General features: G+C 50.8%; 1 protein-coding gene across 1 annotated transcript in view; it reads left to right on the plus strand.

The window, feature by feature from the left end:
- EYA2 (EYA transcriptional coactivator and phosphatase 2) overlaps positions 1-14,444 on the plus strand; it is a 265,039-nt gene extending 250,595 nt beyond the window's left edge. The window contains exons 15-16 of the mRNA XM_036069693.2: positions 6,673-6,773; positions 13,637-14,444. Coding sequence (XP_035925586.1) covers positions 6,673-6,773; positions 13,637-13,717 — 182 coding nt within the window. The 3' untranslated portion in view covers positions 13,718-14,444. The remainder of the gene's footprint in view (positions 1-6,672; positions 6,774-13,636) is intronic.
- Positions 14,445-25,212: the final 10,768 nt, after the last annotated feature.

A 25,212-nucleotide genomic window follows, 5' to 3' on the forward strand; every position in this document is an offset into this window, starting at 1 on the left:
TATTCACTGTGGGTTTTTTCATAGATGGCTTTTATGATATTGAGGTATGTACCCTCTATCCCTACACTGAAGAGTTTTAATCAAGAAAGGATGCTGTACTTTGTCAGATGCTTTTTCTGCATCTATTGAGGGGATCATATGGTTCTTTGTCCTTTCTTTTATTAATGTAGTGTATCACATTGATTGATTTGCGGAAGTTGAACCAACCTTGCAGCCCAGGAATAAATCCCACTTGGTTGTGGTGAATAATCCTTTTAATGTACTGTTGGATCCTATTGGCTAGTATTTTGGTGAGAATTTCTGCATCCATGTTCATCAGGGATATTGGTCTGTAATTCTCCTTTTTGGTGGGGTCTTTGGTTTTGGGATCAAGGTAATGCTGGCCTCATAAAATGAGTTTGGAAGTTTTCCTTCCATTTTTTTTTTTTTAAGATGTTTATTTATTTGACAGAGAGACAGACACAGCGAGAGAGGGAACACAAGCAGGGGGAGTGGGAGAGGGAGAAGCAGGCCCCCAGCAGAGCAGGGAGCCTGATGTGGGGCTCGATCCCAGGACCCTGGGATCATGACCTGAGCTGAAGGCAGACGCCTAACAACTGAGCCACCCAGGCATCCCTTTCCTTCCATTTCTATTATTTGGAACAGTTTCAGAAGAATAGGTATTAATTCTTCTTTAAATGTTTGGTAGAATTCCCCTGGGAAGCCATCTGGCCCTGGGCTCTTTTTGTTGGGAGATTTTTGATTACTGCTTCAATTTCCTTGCTGGTTATGGGTCTGTTCAGGTTTTCTCTTTCTTCCTGGCTCAATTTTGGTAGTTTATACGTCTCTAGGAATGCATCCATTTCTTCCAGATTGCCTAATTTGCTGGCATAGAGTTGCTCATAATATGTTCTTATAATTGTTTGTATTTCTTTGGTGTTGGTTGCTATCTCTCCTCTTTCATTCATGATTTTATTTATTTGGGTTCTTTCTCTTTTCTTTTTGATAAGTCTGGCCAGGGGTTTAGCAGTCTTACTAATTCTTTCAAAGAACCAGCTCCTATTTTCGCTGATCTGTGCTACTGTTCTTCTGGTTTCTATTTCATTGATTTCTGCTCTAATCTTTATTATTTCTCTTCTCCTGCTGGGTTTAGGCTTTATTTGCTGTTCTTTTTCCAGCTCCTTTAGGTGTAGGGTTAGGTTGTGTATTGAAGACCTTTCTTGTTTCTTGAGAAAGGCTTGTATTTCTATATACTTCCCTCTTAGGACCGCCTTTGCTTCATCCCAAAGATTTTGAACAGTCGTGTTTTCATTTTCATTTGTTTCCATGATTTTTTTTAATTCTTTAATTTCCTGGTTGACCCATTCATTCTTTAGTAGGATGCTCTTTAGCCTCCATGTATTTGAGTTCTTTCCAACTTTCCTCTTGTGACTGAGTTCAAGTTTCAAAGCACTGTGGTCTGAAAATATGCAGGGAATGGTCCCAATCTTTTGGTACTGGTTGTGACCTGATTTATGACCCAGGATGTGTAATCTATTTTGGAGAATGCTCCATGTGCACTAGAGAAGAAGGTGTATTCTGTTTCTTTGGGATGGAATGTTCTGAATATATCTGTGAAGTCCATCTGGCCCAGTGTGTCATTTAAAGCCCTTATTTCCTTGTTGATCTTTTGCTTAGATGATCTGTCCATTTCAGTGAAGGGGGTGTTAAAGTCCCCTACTATTATTGTATTATTGTCGATGTGTTTCTTTGATTTTGTTATTAATTGGCTTATACAATTGGCTGCTCCCATGTTATGGGCATAAATATTTACAACTGTTAGATCTTCTTATTGGATAGACCCTTTAAGTATGATATAGTGTCCTTCCTCATCTCTTATTACAATCTTAGGTTTAAAATCTAATTTGTCGGATAGACTTCTTTTGATGTCTATTAGCATGGTAAATGGTTTTCCACCCCCTCACTTTAAATCTGGAGGGGTCTTTGGGTCTAAAATGAGTCTCTTGCAGACAGCATATCCATGGGTCTTGCTTTTTTATCCAATCTGATACCTTGTGTCTTTTGATTGGGGCATTTAGCCCATTTACATTCAGGGTAACTATTGAAAGATATGAATTTAGGGCCATTATATTGCCTGTACGGTGACTGTTACTGTATATTGTCTCTGTTCCTTTCTGGTCTATGTTACTTTTGGCTCTCTCTTTGCTTAGAGGACCCCTTTCAATATTTCTTGTAGGGCTAGTTTGGTGATCACAGATTCTTTTAGTTTCTGTTTGTCCTGGAAGCTTTTTATCACTCTATTTTCAATGACAGCCTAGCTGGATAAAGTATTCTTGGCTGCATATTTTTCTCATTTAGTACCCTGAATATATCATGCCAGTCCTTTCTGGCCTGCCAGGTCTCTCTGGATAGGTCTGCTGCCAATCTAATGTTTCTGTCATTGTAGGTTACAGACCTCTTGTCCTGAGCTGCTTTCAGGATTTTCTCTTTGTCTCTGAGATTTGTAAGTTTTACTATTAGATGTTGGGGTGTTGACCTATTTTTATTGATTTTGGGGGGGTTCTCTATGCCTCCTAGATTTTGAGCCTGTTTCTTTCCCCAAATTAGGGAAGTTCTCCACTATAATTTGCTCCAATATACCTTCTGCCCCTCTCTCTTTCTTCTTCTTCTGGGATCCCAATTATTCTAATATTGTTTCACTTTATATCACTTACTGCTCAAATTCTCCCCTCGTGATCCTGTATTGTTTACCTCTTTTTCTCAGCTTCTTTGTTCTCCATCATTTGGTCTTCTATATCACTAATTCTCTCTTCTGCCTCATTTATCCTAGCAGTCAGAGCCTCCATTTTTTATTGCACCTCATTAAATAGCCTTTTTGATTTCGACTTGGTTAGATTTTATTTCTCCAGAAAGGGATTCTCTAGCGTCTTCTATGCTTTTTTCAAGCCCAGCTAGTATCTTTATAATCATTATTCTGAACTCTAGTTCCGACATCTTACTAATGTCCGTATTGATTAGGTCCCTGGCAGTCGGTACTGCCTCTTGTTCTTTTTTTTGAGGTGAGTTTTTCCGTCCTGTCATTTTGTCCAGAGAAGAATAGATGAACGAGAGAACAAAATGCTAAAAGGCAACAACGACCCCACAGAAATATACACTAAACAAATCAGAAGAGACCTGAAACTGGAGGGAAAAGAAAAAAGAGAGCATATGATCAGGCTGGTGAATAGAACAGAGCCATACAGTAGATTTTGGGTATATTTTGGTCTGTTAGAAGAAGCTGCATCCCAAAATTTTAAATACAATGAAGGGATAGAATATGACTGTAAAAATGAAAATTAAAAAAGATTTTTAAAAAGGAATTAAATTAATAAGTTGGTTGGAAAAGGAAAGAAGAAAATTTTTACAAAATAAAATTTTAAAAATTGAAAGACTAAAGAATCATGGTAAAAAAGCCAGGGATTCTATGTGCATTATTCCCCTAGCACTGGAGTTCTGCCGTTCTCATTGATCGGTAAACTTGGTCTTGGCTGGCTGTTCTTGCTGATCTTCTGGGGGAGGGGCCTGTCACAGTGGTTCCCAAATGTCTTTGCCGGAGGGGGAATTGCCCCGCCCTTGCCCGGTCCGGGCTAAGTAATCTGCCGGGGTTTGCTCTCGGGAGCTTTTGTTTCCTGCAAGCTTTCCATACAGCTTTGGAGGCAGAGAGTGAAAATGACAGCCTCCCAGTCTCCGCCCCGGAGGAGCCGAGAACTCGGGGTCCCGCTCCTCAGTGAGCCCCCAGAGAAAAGCAGTCAGTCACTCCCGTCTCCCTGGTCTCCGGCCGCACTCCGCGCTCACCCGGCCTGTGACCGCGCATTTCTATCTCTGGCACCCGACCCCGTGCGGAGTCTCCAAACCCAGCAGATCCCTGCAGTGCGCTCCCGTGCCGCTCCTCCCGGGGGAGGAAGGGGAGTCTCCCCGGATCTGCCGCTTGTTGGGTCCCTGCTGGAGGAGCAGTGGCCCGACTGTGCCCCGGATCACGGTTTATGGCAACCCCGAGCTGAGAGCCCGCTCCTCGGCTCCGTCTCTGCAGCCGGCTTCCCTGCTCCGATACCTGGCAGCTCTGCCACACTCAGGCACCCCCGGTCTTTCTGTGACCCTGAGGGTCCTGAGACCACACTGTCCCACGAGGGTTCCACCCCCCGCTTAGCCACTGGAGCGACGTCCCTCAGCGGAGCCGACTTCTAAAAGTTCCGATTTTGTGCTCCGCGGCTCTATCACTTGCCAGAAGCGGCCAATGGAGGCCCCTCCCCCGCCTTCTATCCTCCCGAATATCGCCTCGGATTCACTTCTCCACACATCCTACCTTCCAGAGAATGGTCACTTTTCTGTTCAGAGAGTTGCTGCTATTCTTTTCTTTGATCTCCTGTTGAGTTCGTAGGTGTTCAGAATGGTTTGATCCCTAACCAGCTGAATTCCTGGGACCAGACAAAATCCAGGTCTCCTACTCCTCCGCCATCCTGGGCTCCTAATCTGGTGTGCTTTTTAATACAGTGATTCTATTCTGTATTTAAATGAATTCATTTCAGTAAAAATAGAAGTGGGGGTTTTTTTTTTTTAAGATTACATAACAGGAGTTCCCAGATTTGGTCACAATGGTGAAGGTAGTTCTGGAATGTTCGAGAAACTCTGGCCCAGGAGGGCATGTCTCAAGACCTGACTCATGAACGAAGGATCCAGTCAGTGGCCAAATGAGAATGGAAAACTCACAATGAACATGAACACGTGAAAAACTCCATTCAGTCCTGTGATAAAAGTTTTAAGGCAAAGTTTCATTTAACAGTACTTTTCTCTGTAGATTTTGCAAGAAAGGCATCCATAACCCAGGCACATCTAGAATTTCCATTCAGCCCATTGATTCTGTTTCTATGTAAGAGGAATCAAATGCCATCAGGGATGTGTTAGAGTGACTTCCTTCCCACTTGGGGAGCCTGAAGGTCAACACACTGAGGGTTATCAGAGTTGAGACTGCATAGAAATTTGGCCTCCAGCTCCCCATTTTAACTTAAAAAGCATTTTTTTCAATGGTCAGGTTTCTACTCCAATAAGGCTGCATAACACACCTCAGTGGCTTACGGTGTTTCTCACTCACGTGTCTGGGGAATTGGCGGTGACTCCGCTGGGATCTCCTCCAGGTTCTGCTCTGTTCTATATGTCCTCTCACCATGGGACCATTACTCACTGCGGCCATTGGGCACATTCTTCTTCTGACAGATGGCAGAAGTAAAGGGAGCCAAGCCACACCACCCACACACACTTCCCGTGGCAGGTCCTTAGCATTCCAGGAGTGGTCAAAGCCAGACACACGGTCAACCCAATGTTAGTGGGGTGGGGGGTAGACCCCACCTGCTGTAGTGAAAGGCCTTGCAAAGTGTAACGTAGTTCTGCCTCAGAAGACAGTTACGATTCACAGCTCTGACCCGCCGCTGCTCCCAGCAGGGCTGAGTCCTGCCTAGAGCGCAGAACAGAGTAGCTCAGAGCTCAAGCAACTTGGGCAGCCTAGGTTTGAATCCCGACTCTGCGCCTGCTAGCCGGGTGCCCCAGGCAAGTGACCTCTCTGTGCCTCAGCTTCTCAGTCTGTCAAAATGGATGATCAGAATCCCCCTAAACGTCTGACACAAGGGAACAGTGCATGTTCCTAGCAGAGCACAAGTGCTCAAAAGTAAGAGCTGTGTTATTATTATAACTACTGTTGATACTCTTCCTCTGCTTCTCTTCGGGGCCCTCCACCAGCCTCAGTTTGTCTCTAAAATGGTAATTCTATTAATTGCAATTTCATAAGGATTGCCGTGACGACAGTAAATGAATAACCTAAGTCAGTGTTCCCCAACAGAGTGGGGAAGCATTTTGCCTCCCAGGAGATATCTGGCAACATCTGGAGACATTGTTTTTTCAACTGGAGGAGGTGCTCCAGGCATCTCCTGGGTGGAGACCAGGGACGCCCCCAAACATCCCCCACGAACAGGGCAGCCCCCTTAGCAAAGCCTCATCCTGCCCCACGTGCCAGTAACACCAAGGCTGAGAAATCCTGATGTGGGCGAAGCACTTAGAGCACCTAGCAGACCGTAAAGTCAGAGAGGGACTGCTGTTTTTAGCACTGCTGTTTCCTTCTTGTTACTACACTCGCTGACACCGTTGGGATGAGCTAAGATCTGAATCCAGTGTGTCTGGATTTATACAGCTGTCTGCACGCCTGGGAAGGAGGCAGATATGAAGGGGTGGTCATCAACGGGTAGCAAGAAAAAAACTGGGCAGGGGAGTCAACCTGAGGGCCCAGTCTGTCACCAGGCTGCCACCTGTGGACGTGTGAATCCTGGCACCTCTGCCTCCTAAATCATGCCACCTGGTGTCCTCAACTGTGAAGTGGGTCTGGCGCCCCTGCCCCAGCCAGCCGTGTCGACTCCGGAGCCCGCTTCAAGCCTCTGCACTCTGTCTTCTGTGTCACTCTGAGCAAGCCATTGAGCCCCTCTGCGCCCCCACGCTGTCACCACTCACGTGGGGATGGTGACAGTGCGCACGCTGCTTGAGGACGAGCCGATCAGTGCTTGGCCCTCAGGAGGGGGCTGCTCCCAGCAAGCACTTGGTTCAGGTTAGGAATCCCCGCAATCCTGGGTGCTCAGCAGGCGTCTTTTCTTTCCCCCGTTCTTGCGTGTGCAGGGAAGGAGAGCTGTTTCGAGAGGATAATGCAGCGATTCGGCAGAAAAGCCGTCTACATCGTGATCGGTGACGGCGTGGAAGAGGAGCAGGGGGCAAAGAAGGTACTCTGTCCACCTCTCAGACTCTGCTTCTCCTCTTGAGACAGGCTCGTGGGTTTCCTGGGCTCTTTACGAGGATTTCCCCCACCGCCCCCCACCCCAGCGCTGGCTGGGTCCCCTCCTTCCCAGGCTCTTACCTCCCCGGTCCCTTCCCATTTGCAATCGCAGAAGCATCCTGAGTAATTTCCTTCTGCAAATCCCCCTCAGTGCCTTTGGCTGCCGCCCCTCATAGCCCTGGATTTTTTCTAGGACAACTGCTCTGGAGCCCAGAGACACCCTGTCAGGCAGGCTGGTGGGGGGCTGGTGCACGTGTGCGTGCTTTATTCCATACTTACTGATCATATGTTCCAGGAACCCTTCCCAGTTAATAAAGACAGCATTAAGCTAATGAGAAAGAAAATCCTGCATTTGTGATCTTGGGCCCATGAGGAGAGAGGCAGGGGATTCTGGTGGCCGCAGCTCTGCTCTTGGAAAAGGAACAGCTGCCCAAGTCCTGGGTCTGGACCTGTCAACAGCATCCCAGAGAGCCTGCCACCCCCCCCACCCAGAGGCCTGGGAAGTGGACTGTTAATGTCACAGAGCTTAATTGGGAGGACCTGGTTTCCCCCTTCCCTCCCCAGCAACAGATTTCAGGGAAATGCAGAAATGTTTAGAGTCTCAGCGGACAAAGCCTGAAAACGAGGGTCCCAGGAGAAGGCCCTGGGGGCGGAGCTAGAAGGCCTTGCCCCCTGCAAGGTTCCTCCCCTTCCCCTCCCCCAGGCTCCAGCAACGCTTCAGAGGGAAGAATTCCCTGATCAGGTACCACTCGGGTCTTCCAGTGACCCAGGCCTGCCTGCAGCTCCCTCCCCCCGCTGTCCATACTCTGTTCGGGGCCTCGACGACCGGGTCTTAGGCGCGAACGCTGCGCCTAGTGGGTGAGCTCCGTCCCTGCACATCTGCTGCGTGCCCGTGACTGTGGCGGGCGCTGGGGGGCCTGCCGTGAGCAGAGGGACAGGCTCTCGCCCTCACTCAGCTCCAGCCTGGGGCAGGCAGGAGACACAGGAGTGTAACGTGTCACAGGAGGTGGTGACCAGAGCTTTGGAGAAAAGCAGGGACTGGGGACAGATGGGACTATGGGGGTGGGGCCGGCTGCCAGCGTGCACAGTGGTCAAGGCAGGCCTCGCTGCCAGGTGACATCTGAGCAAAGAGAGGAGGAGGAGAGGCAGTGAGCCAAGTAGATGTCAGAGGGAAGGCAGTCCCAGAGAGGAACCAAGAGATTCCAAGGTCTGCAGGCTGGAGCTTCCCGCAGGGAGCCAGCATGGCCACACTGGTGGGCCAGGCAGTGGAGAGTGCCCAGGAGGGGAGGCCCAGGAGGAAGCTGAGCACTTCTTTCTAAAGCATATTTAACTTTAAAAATGAATTGATTCAGCGAGAAAAGTATTAAGTAAATAATTGTAGTAGAGGTGATACACAAGGACTGGCCAAGGCAATGTCACGATCACAGGAATTACCAGAGATTACTGGTGTCCCAGAAGCACTGTGCCAGCTCAAGAGCATGGTCTGTGTGATGAGACGAGCCACGGCCAGGGCCTCTAGAGCCCCCCGCCAAGCTGAGTTCTAACGCTCAACATGGGACAGCGATCAAAATAAAGCTCAGCTTCGAGCACGGCTGGACCGGAGAAGCAGCGTAGGCCTGCGGCCCCTGCCCCCTCACCGGCCCTCTGGCCCTCGCCCAGACAGGGACAGGGACCTCGGTGGAGCGGCCACTGACCTGTTCCCACCTTCTTGCCGCTGGAGTTTGTCAGGGCAGCATAGTAAATGTTTGAAAATGACCCCTTTACTCTCCTGAAATGAAATCCTAATGGTCCTGGACACTATTACCATAGTGGCTGAAAGGTCAAGATCTAATGGTGTTACCGAAGAGAAATAAAGGCAAAGTTATTTACACTCACAGTAGCCTGCGCTTCCACACGTAAATGTTCAGGCACAAAATCCCAGGGCTTATACCCACGCGAGCCGTGGCTGTGACCCGGCCAACACAGGGACACAGGTGCGCGGTCTCAGCCATTCGGGAGCCAGGTAAGGGGCTGCGGCTGATTTCTGCAGACTGCTAAGCAGCTCCTAGAGAGATCCTGAATAAAACAAGACCCAGACTTCCACTGCTGTACACAGTAGTTGCACTCCTGGAAATGCAGGTTTTATTAAAAGCATGGACAAGATTTGATATCTGTGTAACAGGGACAGTGTTAAGAGTCCAGGCTCAGATTACTCTGTACAGGTTTGTACTTAACTGGACTATCTGATAGGACGTTCGAAAACCAGTCAGGTCCCAGGTGCGTGAGATGAGGCAGGACCCCACCGGCACTGCCCCCAAATCATTAGAAGTCGAAATTCACAGCTCTAGAAATTTCCACACTGACCCCTAGGGGGGCAGGCTTTTCCTCCTTTGAGAACAGCTAGTCTGGGCTCGCCTTCCGTACCAGACCAGGCACCTCCCCGGCCTCACCCTACCGCCAGCCCTGCTCCCACAGAAGCGGGCCAGGGGCACACATTTTACCCTAAATCCTAGCTCTGCCCTTTGGGCTGTGTGGCCTTCAGCAGGTGGCACCCCCCTAAGCTGGACCAGCAGCCGCACAAGCGCGCCTGGGGCTGAGCGGAGGGACCTTGCCAAGGGCGTGCCCCACCACCCAAGCCTCTGGTATCACTCCCGGGACGGTGGGAGAACATGACCGTTAGAAATTCAGAACCAGCGGAGAAAGAAGAGATGAATGCTGATCTGCACAGGAGGTGAAAGCTCACCCAAATCGCTCGTTGGCTCAGAGCCCATGGGAGACGCACGTGACCGAGACCGGCAGAGGGGTGGAGAGAGTGATCTCCAGCAGGAGCGGGGCGGGAGGGTCTCACTGGGCCAGTGCCGCCCAGGTTCTGTGCAGAAGGGTTGGGGTGGCCAGAGACGCTCGACAGCCGTTAGGACAGCAGAGAGCGCGGCCTCTCTCGTGTAAGACACCGTGAGCTTCAGGCCCGGCTGCGCCAGCCCCGGGGACCCAGGCCCCCTCCATCTTGTTGCTCTGCCGGCCCAGGGCTGCTCTCTCGCCACCGCCTCCCCCGCCCCGCTGTCTGCACGGCGGCCCCTGGCAAGGGAAAGGGGGAGGCTGCCCCATCGCTATAAGGGCCCAGGGGACACGGGTGGACGGCACTGCTGCTCACACCCCAGCGGCCAGACCTGGGTCACCTGGTCACACCCTGCACGGCTCTAGCTCGCAGATGTCGCCCTTCTGAGCCACCACCTACCCAGCTAAGAAAAATGGGGGCTGCTTGGGCGGGGGGGCTGGCAGTCTCCATCACAGCTGGCCTGGGGCAGGGCTGTCACTGGCACCCAGGGGGCCCGACCTAACCGCATGCCCGTACCCCTCCTCTTGATTACTGGCATCCTCGTGTCACTGAATCCTCCAACCCCCCTGCAGAGGGGGTGTCATTTGCTTCATTTTACGGAGGCTGTATTTGAGACTCAGAGAGGTTAAGTAATGTACCTCAGGTCACACAGCTGGTACAGGCAAACTGAGGTGCGTTTTACTCCAAACGCCAAGCAGGAAGGAGGTGGACCTAGGAGTTTCAAACACTCTGTCCTGACCCCTGAGCTGGGGCCTTCTACCAAGGAAGACCAGGGGGCGCACACCCCCATCCACTGAGCTCCCCTAAAAACCTCTGCGACTGAAGCAGCAGCCCCAGCGCATTAGCGAGGAACGCTGTGCACCAGCCGCTCCCCCGGCCTGACGGATGGGAGTCATTAGCACAGGCTGCCGGACACCTGAGCAGCATGAAATACGGCGACAGGACAAGGGGCTTGGACTGTTGGGGCTGACAGTGTTGTTAATATCTCCGTTTTAGTGGGTCATTTGTCTCCACCTCTCCGCAAGTGATAAATCCACCTGTGCTCTAGGCCTGGGATGGAAATGGCTGAGACAGTCTCTCCCACCTTTGCTCATTTCCTCCCAGAAAAATGAATTACACTCTTTAAAAGGGGACAGGATTGGCCGGGCAGGAACCAAAATCCATCTTTGCAGAGAAAGGAAGGTTTGGCTGCAGTGAGGAGGGGGTGGGGGAGCGGGGGGAGCTGGAACGCATTAAAGAAATAGCATCTGTTACCCATGATGGATAGTACGCTGCTTCCTTTGAGCAAGAGAGAAAAAGATGTGTTCACTGAGAACTTTGAGAAGCCCGCCTTCCTTCTTGTCCCCTCTCCCTTCCTCTTCATTCCTTCCCCGTGTGTTTGAGCACCTACTGTGCGCCAGGAGCCGTGCTATGCAGCAGTGAACGTGACATTCCAAGCTCGAACTGTCTTCAGGGCCTTTGCACTTGTTTTGTCTTCTGCCTCAACCACCTCCCCCCACAGGTTTGCACCTCCTACTTGCCCTCTGCAGGCTGCTTAACTGTCACCCCCTAGAGAGGCCTTCCCTGACCCCAGCTATCAGAACAGACACCCTCCCCCAGCTGCTTTCGGCCCTGCCTCCCCGTTCTGGTTCCTTCATAGTGCTCACCACAACACAAAACCACCTTGTTCATTTCGTGCCTATGGATTTCTTCTCTGTGACTCCAGTGGTGACCCTGTGTGTGCGTGTCAGCTGAGCAGGAGGCCCCACGGAGCGCACGGCAGTGGACCATCAGACACAGTCCCTGCCCTCTGAATCATCTCCCCATCTCAAGATCCTTCACTTAATCACGCCCACAAAATCCCTTTATTCACAGGTTCTAGGGATCAGTTGGACATCTTTGGGGGCTATTATTCTGCCTACCACAGACCAGGAAGGTAAAGATAAACAATGATATATAAAGAGATGGCAGAGTGATAAGTGCAGAGCTCCCAGAGGCAGGAAATGATCTGATGTGTTCCAGGAACCAAAAGGATGCCTGTATAATTTCTAGCCGGTGGACATGGAAGCTCACAGGGCAGAACTCCAGGCATCCAAATGTTCATCAAGCACCATCTGTTCACTTAGTAAATAATTTAAGGCCAATGACTGTCTTGTGGAGGCTCAGTATCTTTTAGCTGCAGGTAGCAGAAAGCCTATGTAATGGTGTTAAACACTTGCTCACCTTATAAGATTAGAAACAGTTGTGCCCTAGGTTGTTGCCATGGGTCAGAAATTCACCAAACATCCCTTTCTGTCATTTCGCTCTACCTTTCTAACCATCTTTGGTGTTTTATTTTCTTATTTGTTGCCTTGTGATCTCAAAATAGCTGCCACAACTCCAGGCATCACATACTAACATGACAGCATCCAAATAGGGAAAGTAAGGAGGAAGGAGTTCTCTCCTCAGGTGCCTCCCTCTAATCCTGGAGGAAAACCTTTCCCAGAAGCCCCTTACCACCTTCCTCATTGGCTTCAGTGGGTCACAAGTCAAGAGGAACACAAGACCCGGGCGCCTGGGTGGCTCAGTCAGTTAAGCGTCTGCCTTCAGCTCAGGCCATGATCTCAGGGTCCTGGGATCAAGCCCCACAATGGGCTCCCTGCTCAGTGAGGAGTCTACTTCTCCCTCTCCCTCTGCCTCTGTCCCCCACTCATCTCTCTCTCTCCAAATAAATAAAATCTTAAAAAAAAAAAGGGGGGGGGATACAGGACAAATCCCTGGCAAACAGGGCTGGGGTTGTCACAGCTTGCTTAGACGATCATAGCTCATCCCCTAGGTCTGGGCACAGTGCTGCCAAATTCTGAGTTCTGCAAGCAAGAAAGGAGAGAGTGGTATTGGGCAGGCAACTTTAGCCAATGACTAAATCTTCCAGTGATAAAAGTGCAGTCAGCTTTCTTCTCTGGAGCCTGACATGACCTCTCCGTGGCTCAGTGTCCTCATCTGTGAAGTAAGACAGAGTGCCTCCCTGAGCATTAGTGACCAGGTTAAACAAGGTCATGTGTGTGGCACAGAACATGCACTCTCACCGAATGTTAATGACCGTGTGGTGACCGTGACCGTGAGGGCAGTTCGTTCTGGCTTGCCGGCAGTTTAACTTCGGCTGAGTCAGTTCTCTTCTTTCTCGCTCTCATGCCCACTTGAAAAAGGTGCTCGTGCTTTTGTCTGGGCAGTTCGGTGCGCTAGGAAGCACACAGCACCAGCAGAGGGGCTGGCTCCGGAACGGCAGCTTTAAGAGACTACTGTTTAAGGCACTGGGTGTCACAGGCTGATACCGTGAAATCCAAACCCTGCATCGTGACACCGAGGAACTCGCTAGCCAGCCTCTCCCCACCCCCGGCCCTGCACGCGTGCACACGCGCCCCGCACGACCGTGTCCCTCGCCCTTGCGCCCTCGTGCGCCTAGACGTAATCGTCACAGCAGCCCCGAGTGGACGGGCCGGGCGCCCGCAAGAGCCACAACAGCTGTATGCGGCAAATCGGCTGCCCATTTCACAGGCAAGAACACTGACGTCGTCCCGTCCGCCGAGGCCGGCCGGCCCGACCCTGGCTGGGACCAGCTCCGTCTGTTCATTTGGCGATGAGCAAACGTTAGGGAGGGGTGCGAGGCACACGAGCCCCTGGCTGAGACTTTCTCCTCGAGGTAGCAGGACCGAGGACAACTTTTACAGAAGGCACGGCCTTCTCACTGCCTGCTTTCAGTCCGGGTCAGCACGCCACCTGTAGGACCTAGGACCTTCCCAGAGATGGCGGGAGGGTCAGACCGTCTGCCAGGCTGCTCGGGATGAGCCGGGCAGCCCGGGCTCCGAGGGAATGGACCCTCGCGGGGGGGGGTGGGGGTGGGATCTGCCCCCGTGGTTCGGGAGACGCCCACAGGCCACGCCGCCTCGGGTGGCCTTGGCATCGGGCTCTGACCCGGGGGGTGGTGGGGGCTGCAGGGGACGGGGCCCTAACCGCGCAGCTGCTCTTCTGTGTTCCAGCACAACATGCCTTTCTGGCGGATATCCTGCCACGCCGACCTGGAGGCGCTGAGGCACGCGCTGGAGCTCGAGTATTTATAGCAGAAGCCACGGCCTCGCCACCTGCCGTCGCGGGCGCATCCCACCCCCTCCCAGGCCCTCGCCTTCCCCGCCTGCCCGCCAGATGCTGGACGCTGGGCAGGGTCCCTGCGGCCGAGAGGACGTGCCTGGTGACCATCTCAGCGGCTGTCCTTTTAGTCCAAGCGCGGGTCCTGAGACGCAGAGTACCCCCCCCGTGGCTTTTGGGAATATTTAACTTTGGAGAAAAGGGCTGGCTCGGAGTCCAGGCTTTTCCACAAGACTCAACAGAACAAAAGCGAGGAATTGCTGATTTGGGGGAGGGCTGGTGATGAGGAGGGGACAGGCTTGGGTTTGTCTTTTTTTTTTTTTTCCTTTTTAATTTATGGACTAATCTCATTACTCCGGTATTATGCTCTCGTACCTGTGTTGTTGGTTTTCTTAGTCGTTGGTTTGGTTTGGTTTTCTAACCTGGCATGTGGGGTGGTGCAGTTCTCATTTAAGCACTCTCTGCTCCAAGTTGTGCTTTGGGGGGACAATCATTCTCTGAACAATTGGTGAGGGAGGCGATTCGGGGCTGATGGGAAGACTATTGCTTACTTTTATTTTTAAGGACCTAACCTGACGTCATGTGGACAGTGCACGTGCCTTATGCTGCCATCTTGTTTTCTAGGAAGAGGGGACCCTGGGGAGGCGGCGGTACTTTGTGACAGATAAAAGGCATTAAATAAAACCACGTTTACATTTTGAAGTGGGGTAGGGTGTCACTCCTTTATGACCACTCTTGAGGCTTCCATTAGAGGTACTAATAGATTTTCAGCCATCCACACAGAGGAGGTTTGGGTGAAACACACCTGCCCCTTAGTCCTGAGATTAGCTACCCAGGTGGTCAACTACTTTCCTCTTGTGAGGACTAAATGTCCAGTGCTGGTTCTGAGGGAAGCTAGTAGTCCACAGTCTTATGTAAGTGTTTTAGCCTGAATTCTAGAGGACGCAGAGCTCCCAGTGGTCAAGGATAGTGTCTTCCTCATTCTGAATATTCAGTACCCGTAACAGTCTGACGCAGATATGGCACTTAATGAAGGCTGAAGGATGGATGGAGGGACAGGATGGACGGACAGACGGATGGTCAGACAGATGGACGGCAGATGGGTTATGGTGGTGGGTGGGTGGAGGGATGAAGGAATGGATGATGGATGGATGGGTGGTGGATAGCTAAGATTCACTGGCCCCAGGCTGCTTCATCTTCACTGTTCCCCCAGCAGTATCTTGCAGCTCTTGAGAACAATCTTAGAAGTAGAGTAACTGGAGTATTCTGCACTCACAAACAAAGGCCCTTGGCCTCCCAGAAGTCTGAGCATGACTTGAGAACTTCCTGACCAGCCCAGCCAAAGGACAGAGACACAACGAAGTCCTCGGGTCAACCTCTGGGGCTGAAGGTATCTGCCTGTCCAAGGGCTTTAGAAATCAGCCACCATTGGAATTTCTTTCCATTGCAAAGGACAGGAACACCACAAAGTGGCTTAAACAAAACAAAACAAAACAAAAACAGAATTCTTTGGCTTACTTGACTGAAAAGTTTAGGGATGTGTGACCTCAGACATCCCCATCCCAAATGCAGAATTCAAGATATGGCTTTAAATTTTTAAATTCAGTCTCTTTCTCTCCATCTTTGGACTTTTCAGTTTGGTTTCATTTATAGGCAATAGTCCACATACTTAGAGTAGAAGATTTCTATTGATAAAGCATTAATTCTTAAAAGGATAATTGTTTTGGAAAAATAGGTTAAATTTATTATGTGAGTTAACAAATGTCCTTATGGTTCAAATATTTTGAGTTGGTTCTTCCGTAGTTATTTGCAACCAAAAGCTTATATAGCACATAATAAATAGTGTTATTAGGAGGAGTATTATATCTCACAGGCTCAGATATCTACTCAGGAAATCAAACATTCCTATTACCGACAACTGGAGCTGGGTATTTTTCATCAGATATTAATCAAGTATCTAAAATGCACTGGCAGGGGCGCCTGGGTGGCTCAGTTAAGTGTCTGCCTTCGGCTCAGGTCACGATCCCAGGGTTCTGGGATCCAGTCCCACATCAGGCTCCCCGCTCAGTGGGGAATCTGCTTCCCCTCTCCCTTTGCACCTCCCCCTGCTCGTGCTCTGTCTCTCAAATAAACAAATAAAATCTTTAAAAAAAAATTTAAATGTGACAAGAGCAAGATTTAATCCCCCTAATATATAAAGAGCTCTTAGAAACCAGTAACAACCAACCAAATCTTTTAAAATGCCTGGGGGCAGGGGGGGCACACCTGGGTGGCGCAGTTGGTTAAGTGTCTGACTCTTGGTTTCAGCTCAGGTTGTGATCTCAGGGTCATGATATCGAGCCCCGCATCAGGCTCCATGCCGAGCACAGAGTCTGCTTTGGATTCTGTCTTCCTCTCCCTCTGCCCCTCCTGCTCGTGCACGCTTTCGCTCTCTTGCTCTCAAATAAATAAATCTTAAATATATATATATTATGTATTATATATATATTTATAAATAAAATGCTTGAAGGCGAGGGGTGCCTGGCTGGCTCAGTCAGGGGAGCATCATGAGACTCTTGATCTTGGGGTTGTGGGTTCAAGCCCCACATTGGAGAGATTACTTAAAATAAGATCTCTAAAAAATTTTTTTAATAAAATGCCTGAAGGCTGTAAAACAGACATATTAAAGATTTTATTTTTTAGGGTGGCTCAGTTGGTTAATCATCTGCCTTCGGCTCAGGTCATGATCCCAGGGCCCTGAGATCGAGTCACTATTCAGGTTCCTTGCTCGGCAAGGGGCCTGCTTCTCCCTCTGCTTGTGCACTCTCTCTGACAAATAAATAAAATCTTTTAAAAAAAAAAGATTTTTTTAAGTAATCTCTCCATCCAATACAGGGCTCCAATCCACAGCCCTGAGATCAAGAGTCACAAGCTTCACTGACTGAGCCAGCCAGCCACCCCTACATTTTTTTCAAAAAAAAAATAAAACTGCTTCTTGGGGCACCGGCTGGCTCAGTTGGTAAAACATGCAACTCTCCATATCTCAGGGTTGAGAGTTCAGGCCCCACAATGGGTGTAAAATAAAATCTTTTACAAAATAAAACTGCTTCTTAAACTTATAAAAAGATGGTCAAGGGGCGCCCGGGTGGCTCAGTTGGTTAAGCGACTGCCTTTGGCTCAGGTCATGATCCTGGAGTCCCGGGATCGAGTCCCGTATCGGGCTCCCTGCTCAGCAGGGAGTCTGCTTCTCCCTCTGACCCTCCCCGCTCTCATGCTCTATCTCATTCTCTCTCTCAAATTAAAAAAAAAAAAAAAAAAAGATGGTCAATCTCACACATACATTGAGATACCACTTTCCACATCAGATTGGCAAAAATAGGAGTTTTGGGACTCCTAATACCAGTGGAGCTGTGGGGCCCTTCACAGATTGCTGGCGGAAGCTGCAATTGGCACTCCTCAGGAGGGAAAGCTGGCAATATCTACCCAATTTGTAAATTGTATCCAGCAATTCCACTTCTGAGAGTCGATCTGTAGATACATTTATGTAGTTGTGAAAACTCCATACAGATTTATTTTCTACAACATTATAATAGCAAAGAATGAGAACAACCCAAACACCCGTCAGTGGTGAACTGGTTAAATGAGGATATGGCCACAGGATGGAATAGTATGCAACCATGAAAAAGAACAAGAGTATTCTCTACGTATCAGTCTGGCCATTTTCAGAACAGCATGTGGCATATGCCACCTTTCATATAAAATGGAGGAAAAAAAAAATGGGACGCCTGGATGGCTCAGTTGTTAAGCGTCTGCCTTCGGCTCAGGTCACAATCCCAGGGTCCTGGGATCGAGCCCCACATCGGGCTCCCTGCTCAGTGGGAAGCCTGCTTCTCCCTCCCCCCACTCCCCCTGCTTATGTTCCCTCTCTCGCTGTCTCTCTGTCAAATAAATAAATAAAATCTTTAAAAAATAATAAATAAATAAATAAAATGGAGAAAAAAGTAAAACCTGTAGGATCATATCTGCAAAAAGCAGCTTTGGAAGAAGATATAAGAAATTAATAAAAACAGTGACCCATTGGAGCTATCAGACATATGGGCAAGTGGGAGAGTGCCTTACTTATATATTGAATGCTGTGATTAGATTACTGATCTTGAAGATCAAATAATCAGTTCTAGAGACTTCTCTGTCATAGCTAGTCACTTGTTTCTAGCCAATTTCCCAAGCGGCAACACTAGCCCTTTCCTGTGGGACTCAGGGTGCCAGTGTGAGGCTGGGGAAAGCTGGTCTGTGAATCAGGCAGCCTCCTCCTTGCCCGTCCCAGGAAGCCTGGTCTCTGCCAAAAGCGGGGCAGTGGTGGTCTCCGTGGTCGGAGCCGGGGACGCCTGATAAAGCCCCATCCCGTCTCAGAGCAGCTGTGCTAGCCGTTCATCCATTCTGCCAGGGGAAGCCAGGGTCTACCATTTACTGGGCCTGTGGGCGCGGACGAGGAAACAGACCGAGGCAGTCCCGACCCCCACGGAGCGGACTTCGCTGCAGAGGGGAGGCGACACAAGCCGGCGAATTAACCGTGAGACGCAGACTTTCCCACTCATCACCTGTCCTTCAGGACGAACAGCAGAGTGCCGGTGGCCACAAGGACACAGCCCACACGCCCATGACCCTGGACACTCCCCGCGCACAGGCTTGAGCTACAACCTAAGTCCACAACCTTCCGAGAACCACCTGGAGGGCAGAACAGCGGCTGTGGGACCCTCAGCAGGGAGGAGAAGGTGGATCTTGGAGGCCTAAGTCAGCCAATTTCAAAAGGCTGGCCTGAGGGGCACCGGGGTGGCTCAGAAGGCCAAGTGCCTGACTCTTGGGCTCAGCTCAGGTCTTGATCTCAGGGTTGTGAGTTCGAGCCCTGCACTGGACTCCACTCTGGGTGTAGAGCCTACTTAAAAAAGGGCGGGGGGAGCCTAAGAACATCCTTTTGAAGGAGATCACGGGATCTGTCCAGTGAAACATTCAGGGTCCAAAAGGCAGCCTCTTGTCCAAGGGGTAAACACTGACGGCCTTTTTGGTTGGTTGAGATTGTGACTTTCAGAGTATACGGCGTGGCATTGCTGGGTCAACGATGGGGACTGCTCTCCTCTCAGACACTGGCTAGAGTCCAGAAGGAAGCTTTGGGGTGATGCGGCACAGAGTAACCGGAATGGCGTGGGGACGCTGTGGACAGCCTGGTCACCTCCGAGCAGGTGGCACCTGAGCTCAGACCCGGGTGGTGAGAAAATCCAGGGCAAGCACTCCAGGGGGGAGACAAGGAAGTATAGAACTTGTGGGCAAAGCTTTCAAGCTGGCGGGAAAGAAGGGAAACCCGGGAGGACTAGAGGCGAGGTCACAGGTCATGGGGTCAGAGGGTAAGGCCCCGCGGCAGATGTGCTTGGATCCTTTTGGTCACGGATTTGGAATTTTACTGGAGTTTGGATTTTACTCTAAATCCACTGAGGACCCACCTGAGGGTTTTAAGCAGGAGAGTGGCATGATCTGATTGGCATTTTTAAAAATTACTCTGGCTGTTCTGGGGACAATGGTTTGGAAGTAGGGTGTCCAGTCAAAAACAACTGGGATTCCCCATGAACTTAAAGATGTTTACATTTCATTTTATAATCTACATACAGTTTCCTGCACAAAGCTCAAGTAGGTATGCACCTTGATGTATTTTGACATAGGCTCACACTTCGCTAACCGCCGCCCAGATCAAGATGGAAGAGGTTTCCAGCCCCCCCCCCCAAAGGCTCCCTCACAGCCTTTCCCAGCCCCTACCCACATTCCTCACCGTCCTGACCTCTGACCAGGCTCCCCACGGCCCTTCCGCCGCTGCTGATGCCAGCTCCGCGCTGGCAGAGCTATGCCGGCCGGTGACCACTAGAGGGCAGTGCGACCCCGCAGCGGGGCCGAGCCGCCGGCCGCTGCCCCCGAAGTCGGGCCCGGAAACGACGCAGGCTGCCGTTGAAAGGATTCAGAAAGCATTGCCATCGGGCCATGCCCACGCTTCAGGGGTTGCTTCGGTGAAATGGCAGCACCGTCGACAACGTGTTCAGACCTAAGAGTTGATAAATCCACCTGCCGTGGCCGCAGTGGCGACCCCGGCATAAAGCAGCGTCTCTGCGGGAAGGCAAACCGACCCACACTCCAGCGGCCTCGAGCAATCGGCGCGCACAGCCCTGGGCAATGCCAGAACGCGCCGCTCGAATGTTTAATAATGTGCGTGCAACCATAGTTAGTGTGGTTTGAAAAAAATGTCCGGATTTATTTTTACATCCTGAAGTTCATCCAAGGAGATAAGCTGGTTCCATCCAAATACTGATTTATAAAATTCAGCAGGAAGTATCTGGCCCAAAATGAGTAGCTGCTAAACTGCCCCCCCCCCCCCCACGGGTAAGCAGAGTTGGCAGAGTCCCGGGCCTCTTCTGTCTCGGCCCTTGGATCCTGCTGGCCACCTGGTGTGGCTGAATGAGAAGGGGTAAACACAAGCCCAGCTTCTAACACTAAGCACCTGCTATGTCCCCGGCACGGTGCTAAGCCCTCCACCCGCATTAGCTCATGTCATCCCCTGCTGGAAAGGAAGCATCGCATGGTGATCAGGCCTGGGGCCTTGGGTTAAATCCCAGATCTTCCTGTTACTATCCCTGGGAACTTCACCCCTCCGAACTTCACTTTCCAGCTGTAACATGTAGTAACAATAGAACCTCACGGATTGCTCACAGCACTGAATGAATGCCAAAAGGACCAGCACTTAGAATGGTGGCTTCCAGACTTTTCTGACTGCACTCCACAGTGAGAGGTGCCGATTACATCAAACCGAGGAGAGCATGCACCTGTGTATGTACATACGAATGTTCAGATATTGTCTGTGTCTGAAATAGGCTTCACAAAGCAATGCCTACCCATCTTACTATGACGCATCCTATTCTATTCCATCCTGCTCTGTTGTGCTTTTAAATGAGGCAGGTCACAATCCATTAAAACAGTTTCACTCACAACTCAGTGTTTGAAAGATGCTAGTTTAGAACGAGGTTCGGCAAACAGTACGTTCATCATCCAATTAACTGCGGTGTTCACAAGCCCCATTTTACAGAGGGGGAAATGGAGGCCCAGAGGGGTGTTGTGGCCCGCCCCTGACCTTGCAGCTGGAATGTGGCCGAGCTTGGACCCCAACCCAGCATCCTTGTTAAATGACTACTCTTCGGCCCAAGGCTGCCAACTGGTGGCTTACGGTCCAGATCTGGCCCACAGAGACGTTTCGCTGCTCTTCACGTTATGTGTTCAAACGTTGACCCAACTATTTAAAACTTGAGAGATTTAACTCAACAACCACACTTTCAACTTTTCTCCAAAAACAAAGCAGAGGATATGGCAACACTGGGCCTGCAGGTGCGCACGATCAGCCGGGGCCACTGTGCAGCTTCTGCAGCTGTCACTGCTCCAAGCTCGCCAATTGCCCCTGTCCCCGCCACACCCTGTCGCCTCCCTGACACACCATCTACCATCACACAGGGCAGCTGCTTTTTCCATAATGAAGACACAGTCAAAAGTGGAAGGAAAAAAAAAAACTAAACCAAGAGAACTACAGGTTTCAAGAAGAAAATAGAGGCAGGAGTCTATTCTAACATGTTTGATATAAAAAAAATACACGTCTGTGTCCACTCTCCCCCCCACCCCTGACCTGGTCCTGGAAGCAGAGTTGGCGACTCTCATCTTACCACTAAGCTGTAGCTACCTCTCTTTGTCCATAGCTGTGTCCCCAGCACCTGAAACTGCCAAGAACGGGTGCCTAATAAGGAAGGAACGGAGGGAGGAAGGAAGGAAGTGGCTTTTATACAAAAGCTTTTCTAATGATGACAAAGATAGAGTAAAGGTTAAGAGCAGACATTCTTTTGGGTCATCAGACAGGGTTCAAGTCGTTTCTTCCCCTAACTAGCTATGTGACCTCAGGCAGCTTCGTCGACCTCTCTAGGTCTGGTATCTTCAGCTGCAAAATGCAGATTAGGATTCAGTGCATATAAATTGCCTGGAATGTAAAAGATGCTATAGAAACGAAGTTGCCTTCTCCGGCAGCTCACCAAAGCGAACAGAGATCAGTACTCAATTGTCTTAACAAGCTGTCTAGAGCCCAGCTGACCTGGCCTTGGACCCTCTCCTGGGCCAGGGAGGCAACGGTTTTCCATTAATACCATGCCCTGAAGAGAGCCTTGGGCAGGTGGAGCCCTGAGCCAGATGGCAAAGCCAAGGGTTTGATCCCCAGCCACAACTCTGGGTGAGAACTGACTTGTTCAGCATTCAACCATTGCCCCTCCTTCGGCTGTACCTTGCTGGACGGAGAGGCGGGAAAGCGGAAAACTCTTCTCAGGCTCCCTTACAGTCAGGGGTCTGGAGCACTGAAGGGCCCACAAATCAGCTGCGTTCACAAGAGACCCCTATTTGGTACTGAGTTAAGTCGGGAGGAAAGCTGGCTGCACACGGCGCATCCGGCCTGCAGGTGCAGACGAGAGCAGAGCTGACGTGGGTCAGGCCCGAGAAGCTGGTGCAGCTAGATCAACAGCGGTGCTTCATGATCCTGAACGAGCAGCGCCCGCCGCCGCCCCCCCCCCCCGCGCCCACCCGCCCCCTGCACTGCCCACCCAGCCGGCGGCCCTGCCGTGTGGCTGCCTCAGCCCTCCTCCTGATTCTCTAAACACCCATCACGTTATCAGACCCAATCAGGGAAGCAGCCTATTATGGGACTTAGGCCTTCTACGCGGGTCAGAGGGGTTGGGGAAGTGGAAGTCTGAAAGGGCACCTGGAGTCACCAACGAGGCAATCTGAGAAGCCGTGAGGCACGTCCAGCCACCAAAGTGAGTGTGCGGAGGCGCCAGAAGAGAAATCGACGGGGAACCGTGGCCTCCGCAGCCAAGCGCCCGTGGCCGGGCCAGCCGCTCATGTCCAGGGGTCCGAAACAAGACCCGCGTGCAGCACCGAGGCCGCAAGGGCTGAGCGCACGACGGTCACCACATCTAGCCACAGCGACCTTGCAAGAGAAGAGGCTGCTGCTTCCCTTCCGCCTTCAAAATCTCACACGAGTCCCTCTTTGGGTCAATTCTAACTCAGCACCATTCAAGGGAAAGGATTCTGGGAAATGTAGTTCCAGCCTGGCCGACCGGCGGCAAGCCGCACCGCAGACCAGTTCGCTTACTACACCCTTCCGCTTCCCCTGGCCGGGTGAATTCTGCTCTCGACAACCGACCTGGCCGGCAGAGACTCTGGGCAGTTCTGCGGGGGGGCGCCGTCAGTGTTTCTGTCAACCCGAGGCCTTTTGTTTGGGCAATTTCCTACCTTGGGAGTCTTCAGCCGAAGCATCCTGAATCCCACCTTCCCAGCCTTCCTTGCAGTTAAGACGCAGGCATATGACCTAGATTTAACCAATCAGCTCTTCCCGGCTGGAGATTTAGCCAATCAAATGCACTCAAGTGGTATTTAGACTCAATCCGATACCCCCAGCACAACCTGGGTTTTCTCAGTCCAGATCCATCCACACGTGAAAGCAATGGAATTCTGCAAAGTGCATTCTGATGGCTGGGATCCAATCTCGCAAGGAGGCAGGAGGGACAGGCCCAGTGTCATTGGTAAGAGTTGCAATGTCTGGGCCCAGTGGCAGTGACGGGAAGGTCCTGCAATGTAACTGGGACATTGTGGCTGTGCGCTCTCCCCGCTGGTCTCTCTGGCCCTCCTTCCCAGAGGTCTGTGAGTCCCGTAATATCCTTTAATAAATTCCTTTCCTGCCAGATTACCTAGAGTGTTGTTTGCAACTAAAACCCTGACCCCCTTTAAATTCATGGAGGCCTCGAGTCTCAGTTTCCCAGCTGCACAGAGCAGAACAATACCCAGCCTGTGGACAGTGGAGGGGAGTCAGGGAAAGAGGGGCCCCGGAAGGCGTTTTGTAAACTGACCGCGGTGCCGCAGACACGGGGGTCCAGTTTGAATCCTGGCTCTGGCACTAACCTGTTGTGTCACCTTGAGCACGTCACTTCCCTCATCCTGCCCTGTGCAGTTATCATGAAGACCAAAGATTACAGGAAGACCCTCAGCACAGAGCTCAGTATACGGACTGAGCCACAGCCGGGACGCTGGAAGGAATATGGTGACCTTTGTTTCCCTGGATGAAAGAAAACGTAGGGGGTGTCCTGATGTGCCCGGATATGAAAGCTGAAGTTTGGAAAACATTTCTATGTTCGAAACACAACTCTGATTAATGCTACTGAATTGTATACTTAAAAATGGTTTAAAGGGCAAATTTTATTATATATATTTTACTACAATTTTTTAAAAATAATATACCAAAAATCATTGAATTACACACTTCAAATGGGTAGATCATATGGTATGTGAATTATATCTCAATAAAGCTGTTTTAAAAAAACCACCCACTTGGCTTCCCATCCGTTTTGGAGCACAGTGCAAACCGCCCCTCTCCCTCCCTCTCTCCCTCTCTCCCTCTGGGAGCCCATCAGCCCCACCCCCACCTGGAATCCCTCCATTCTGGCCTCACCAGTCCTTCTCTTCCTGGAAGATGCCAGGTCCCCGCCTCAGGCCTTTTTACATTTGTTCTTCTACCTGGGACATTCTTCCAACCAAGGTTAACAGCTCTTGGCTCTGGCTGCCCAATAGGATCACCTGAGAAACTTTAAAGGACAGATGCCCACATCCCAGCCAAGAGAGTCGGATGTCATTATTCGGGGGGAAAGCAGGGAGGGTCTCGGCATTTACCGGTTTGTTATTTAAAACAACAAAAAACAAATTAAAAAAACCTTACCAGGTGCTTCTAATGCTCCACCAGCATGAACAACGAATGCCCTGGTCATCAAGGCTCGGTTAGCCCTTCCTTCAGGTTTCTGCTCAGTAGCCAGGTCCTTGGAGAGGCCGTCCCCAAGCACACCATCTACCTCCCCTCCACAGCGTGCTTATTTACCTTCAACATTATCTGTCCCACCTAGGATTATATTATATGCATGTTTGATTGCTTCCCATGGGGAATGTCAGATGGATGAGGGCAGAGGCCGCACCTGTTTTGTTCAGTGCTGTGTCCTCAGTGCTTAGTCCAGAGGGCTCAGTAAACAGCGGTCACCTGAACAAACGGCTTTGGCCCACCTCTCTGTCCCCGGTGGTCCAGCTCCGACTCTGGGGGCTGCAGTTCTAGGTGAGGGCCACCAGGTGGCGAGAGTGCCCGATCGCATTATGGGCCTCCGCAGCCGGTCCTGCTCCCCGCCGGGCCATCCCTAACAGCTAGCAAGGACCATGGCAGACCCCACTGTCGATTCAGACTCATTGGGCATCTGAAAATACTCGACCGGGACTAGCACAAGAGAGGAAGGCTCCACAGCCCTGTCTGGAAGCTCCGAGTGCTCCCCCTCTTGTCTGGCTGCTCACAGACCCTCTGGTGCAGCCTTGGAGGACTCCCACGGGACCCCGTGGC

This window comes from Halichoerus grypus, chromosome 10, assembly GCF_964656455.1.
Source record: "Halichoerus grypus chromosome 10, mHalGry1.hap1.1, whole genome shotgun sequence".
NCBI lineage: Eukaryota > Metazoa > Chordata > Mammalia > Carnivora > Phocidae > Halichoerus > Halichoerus grypus.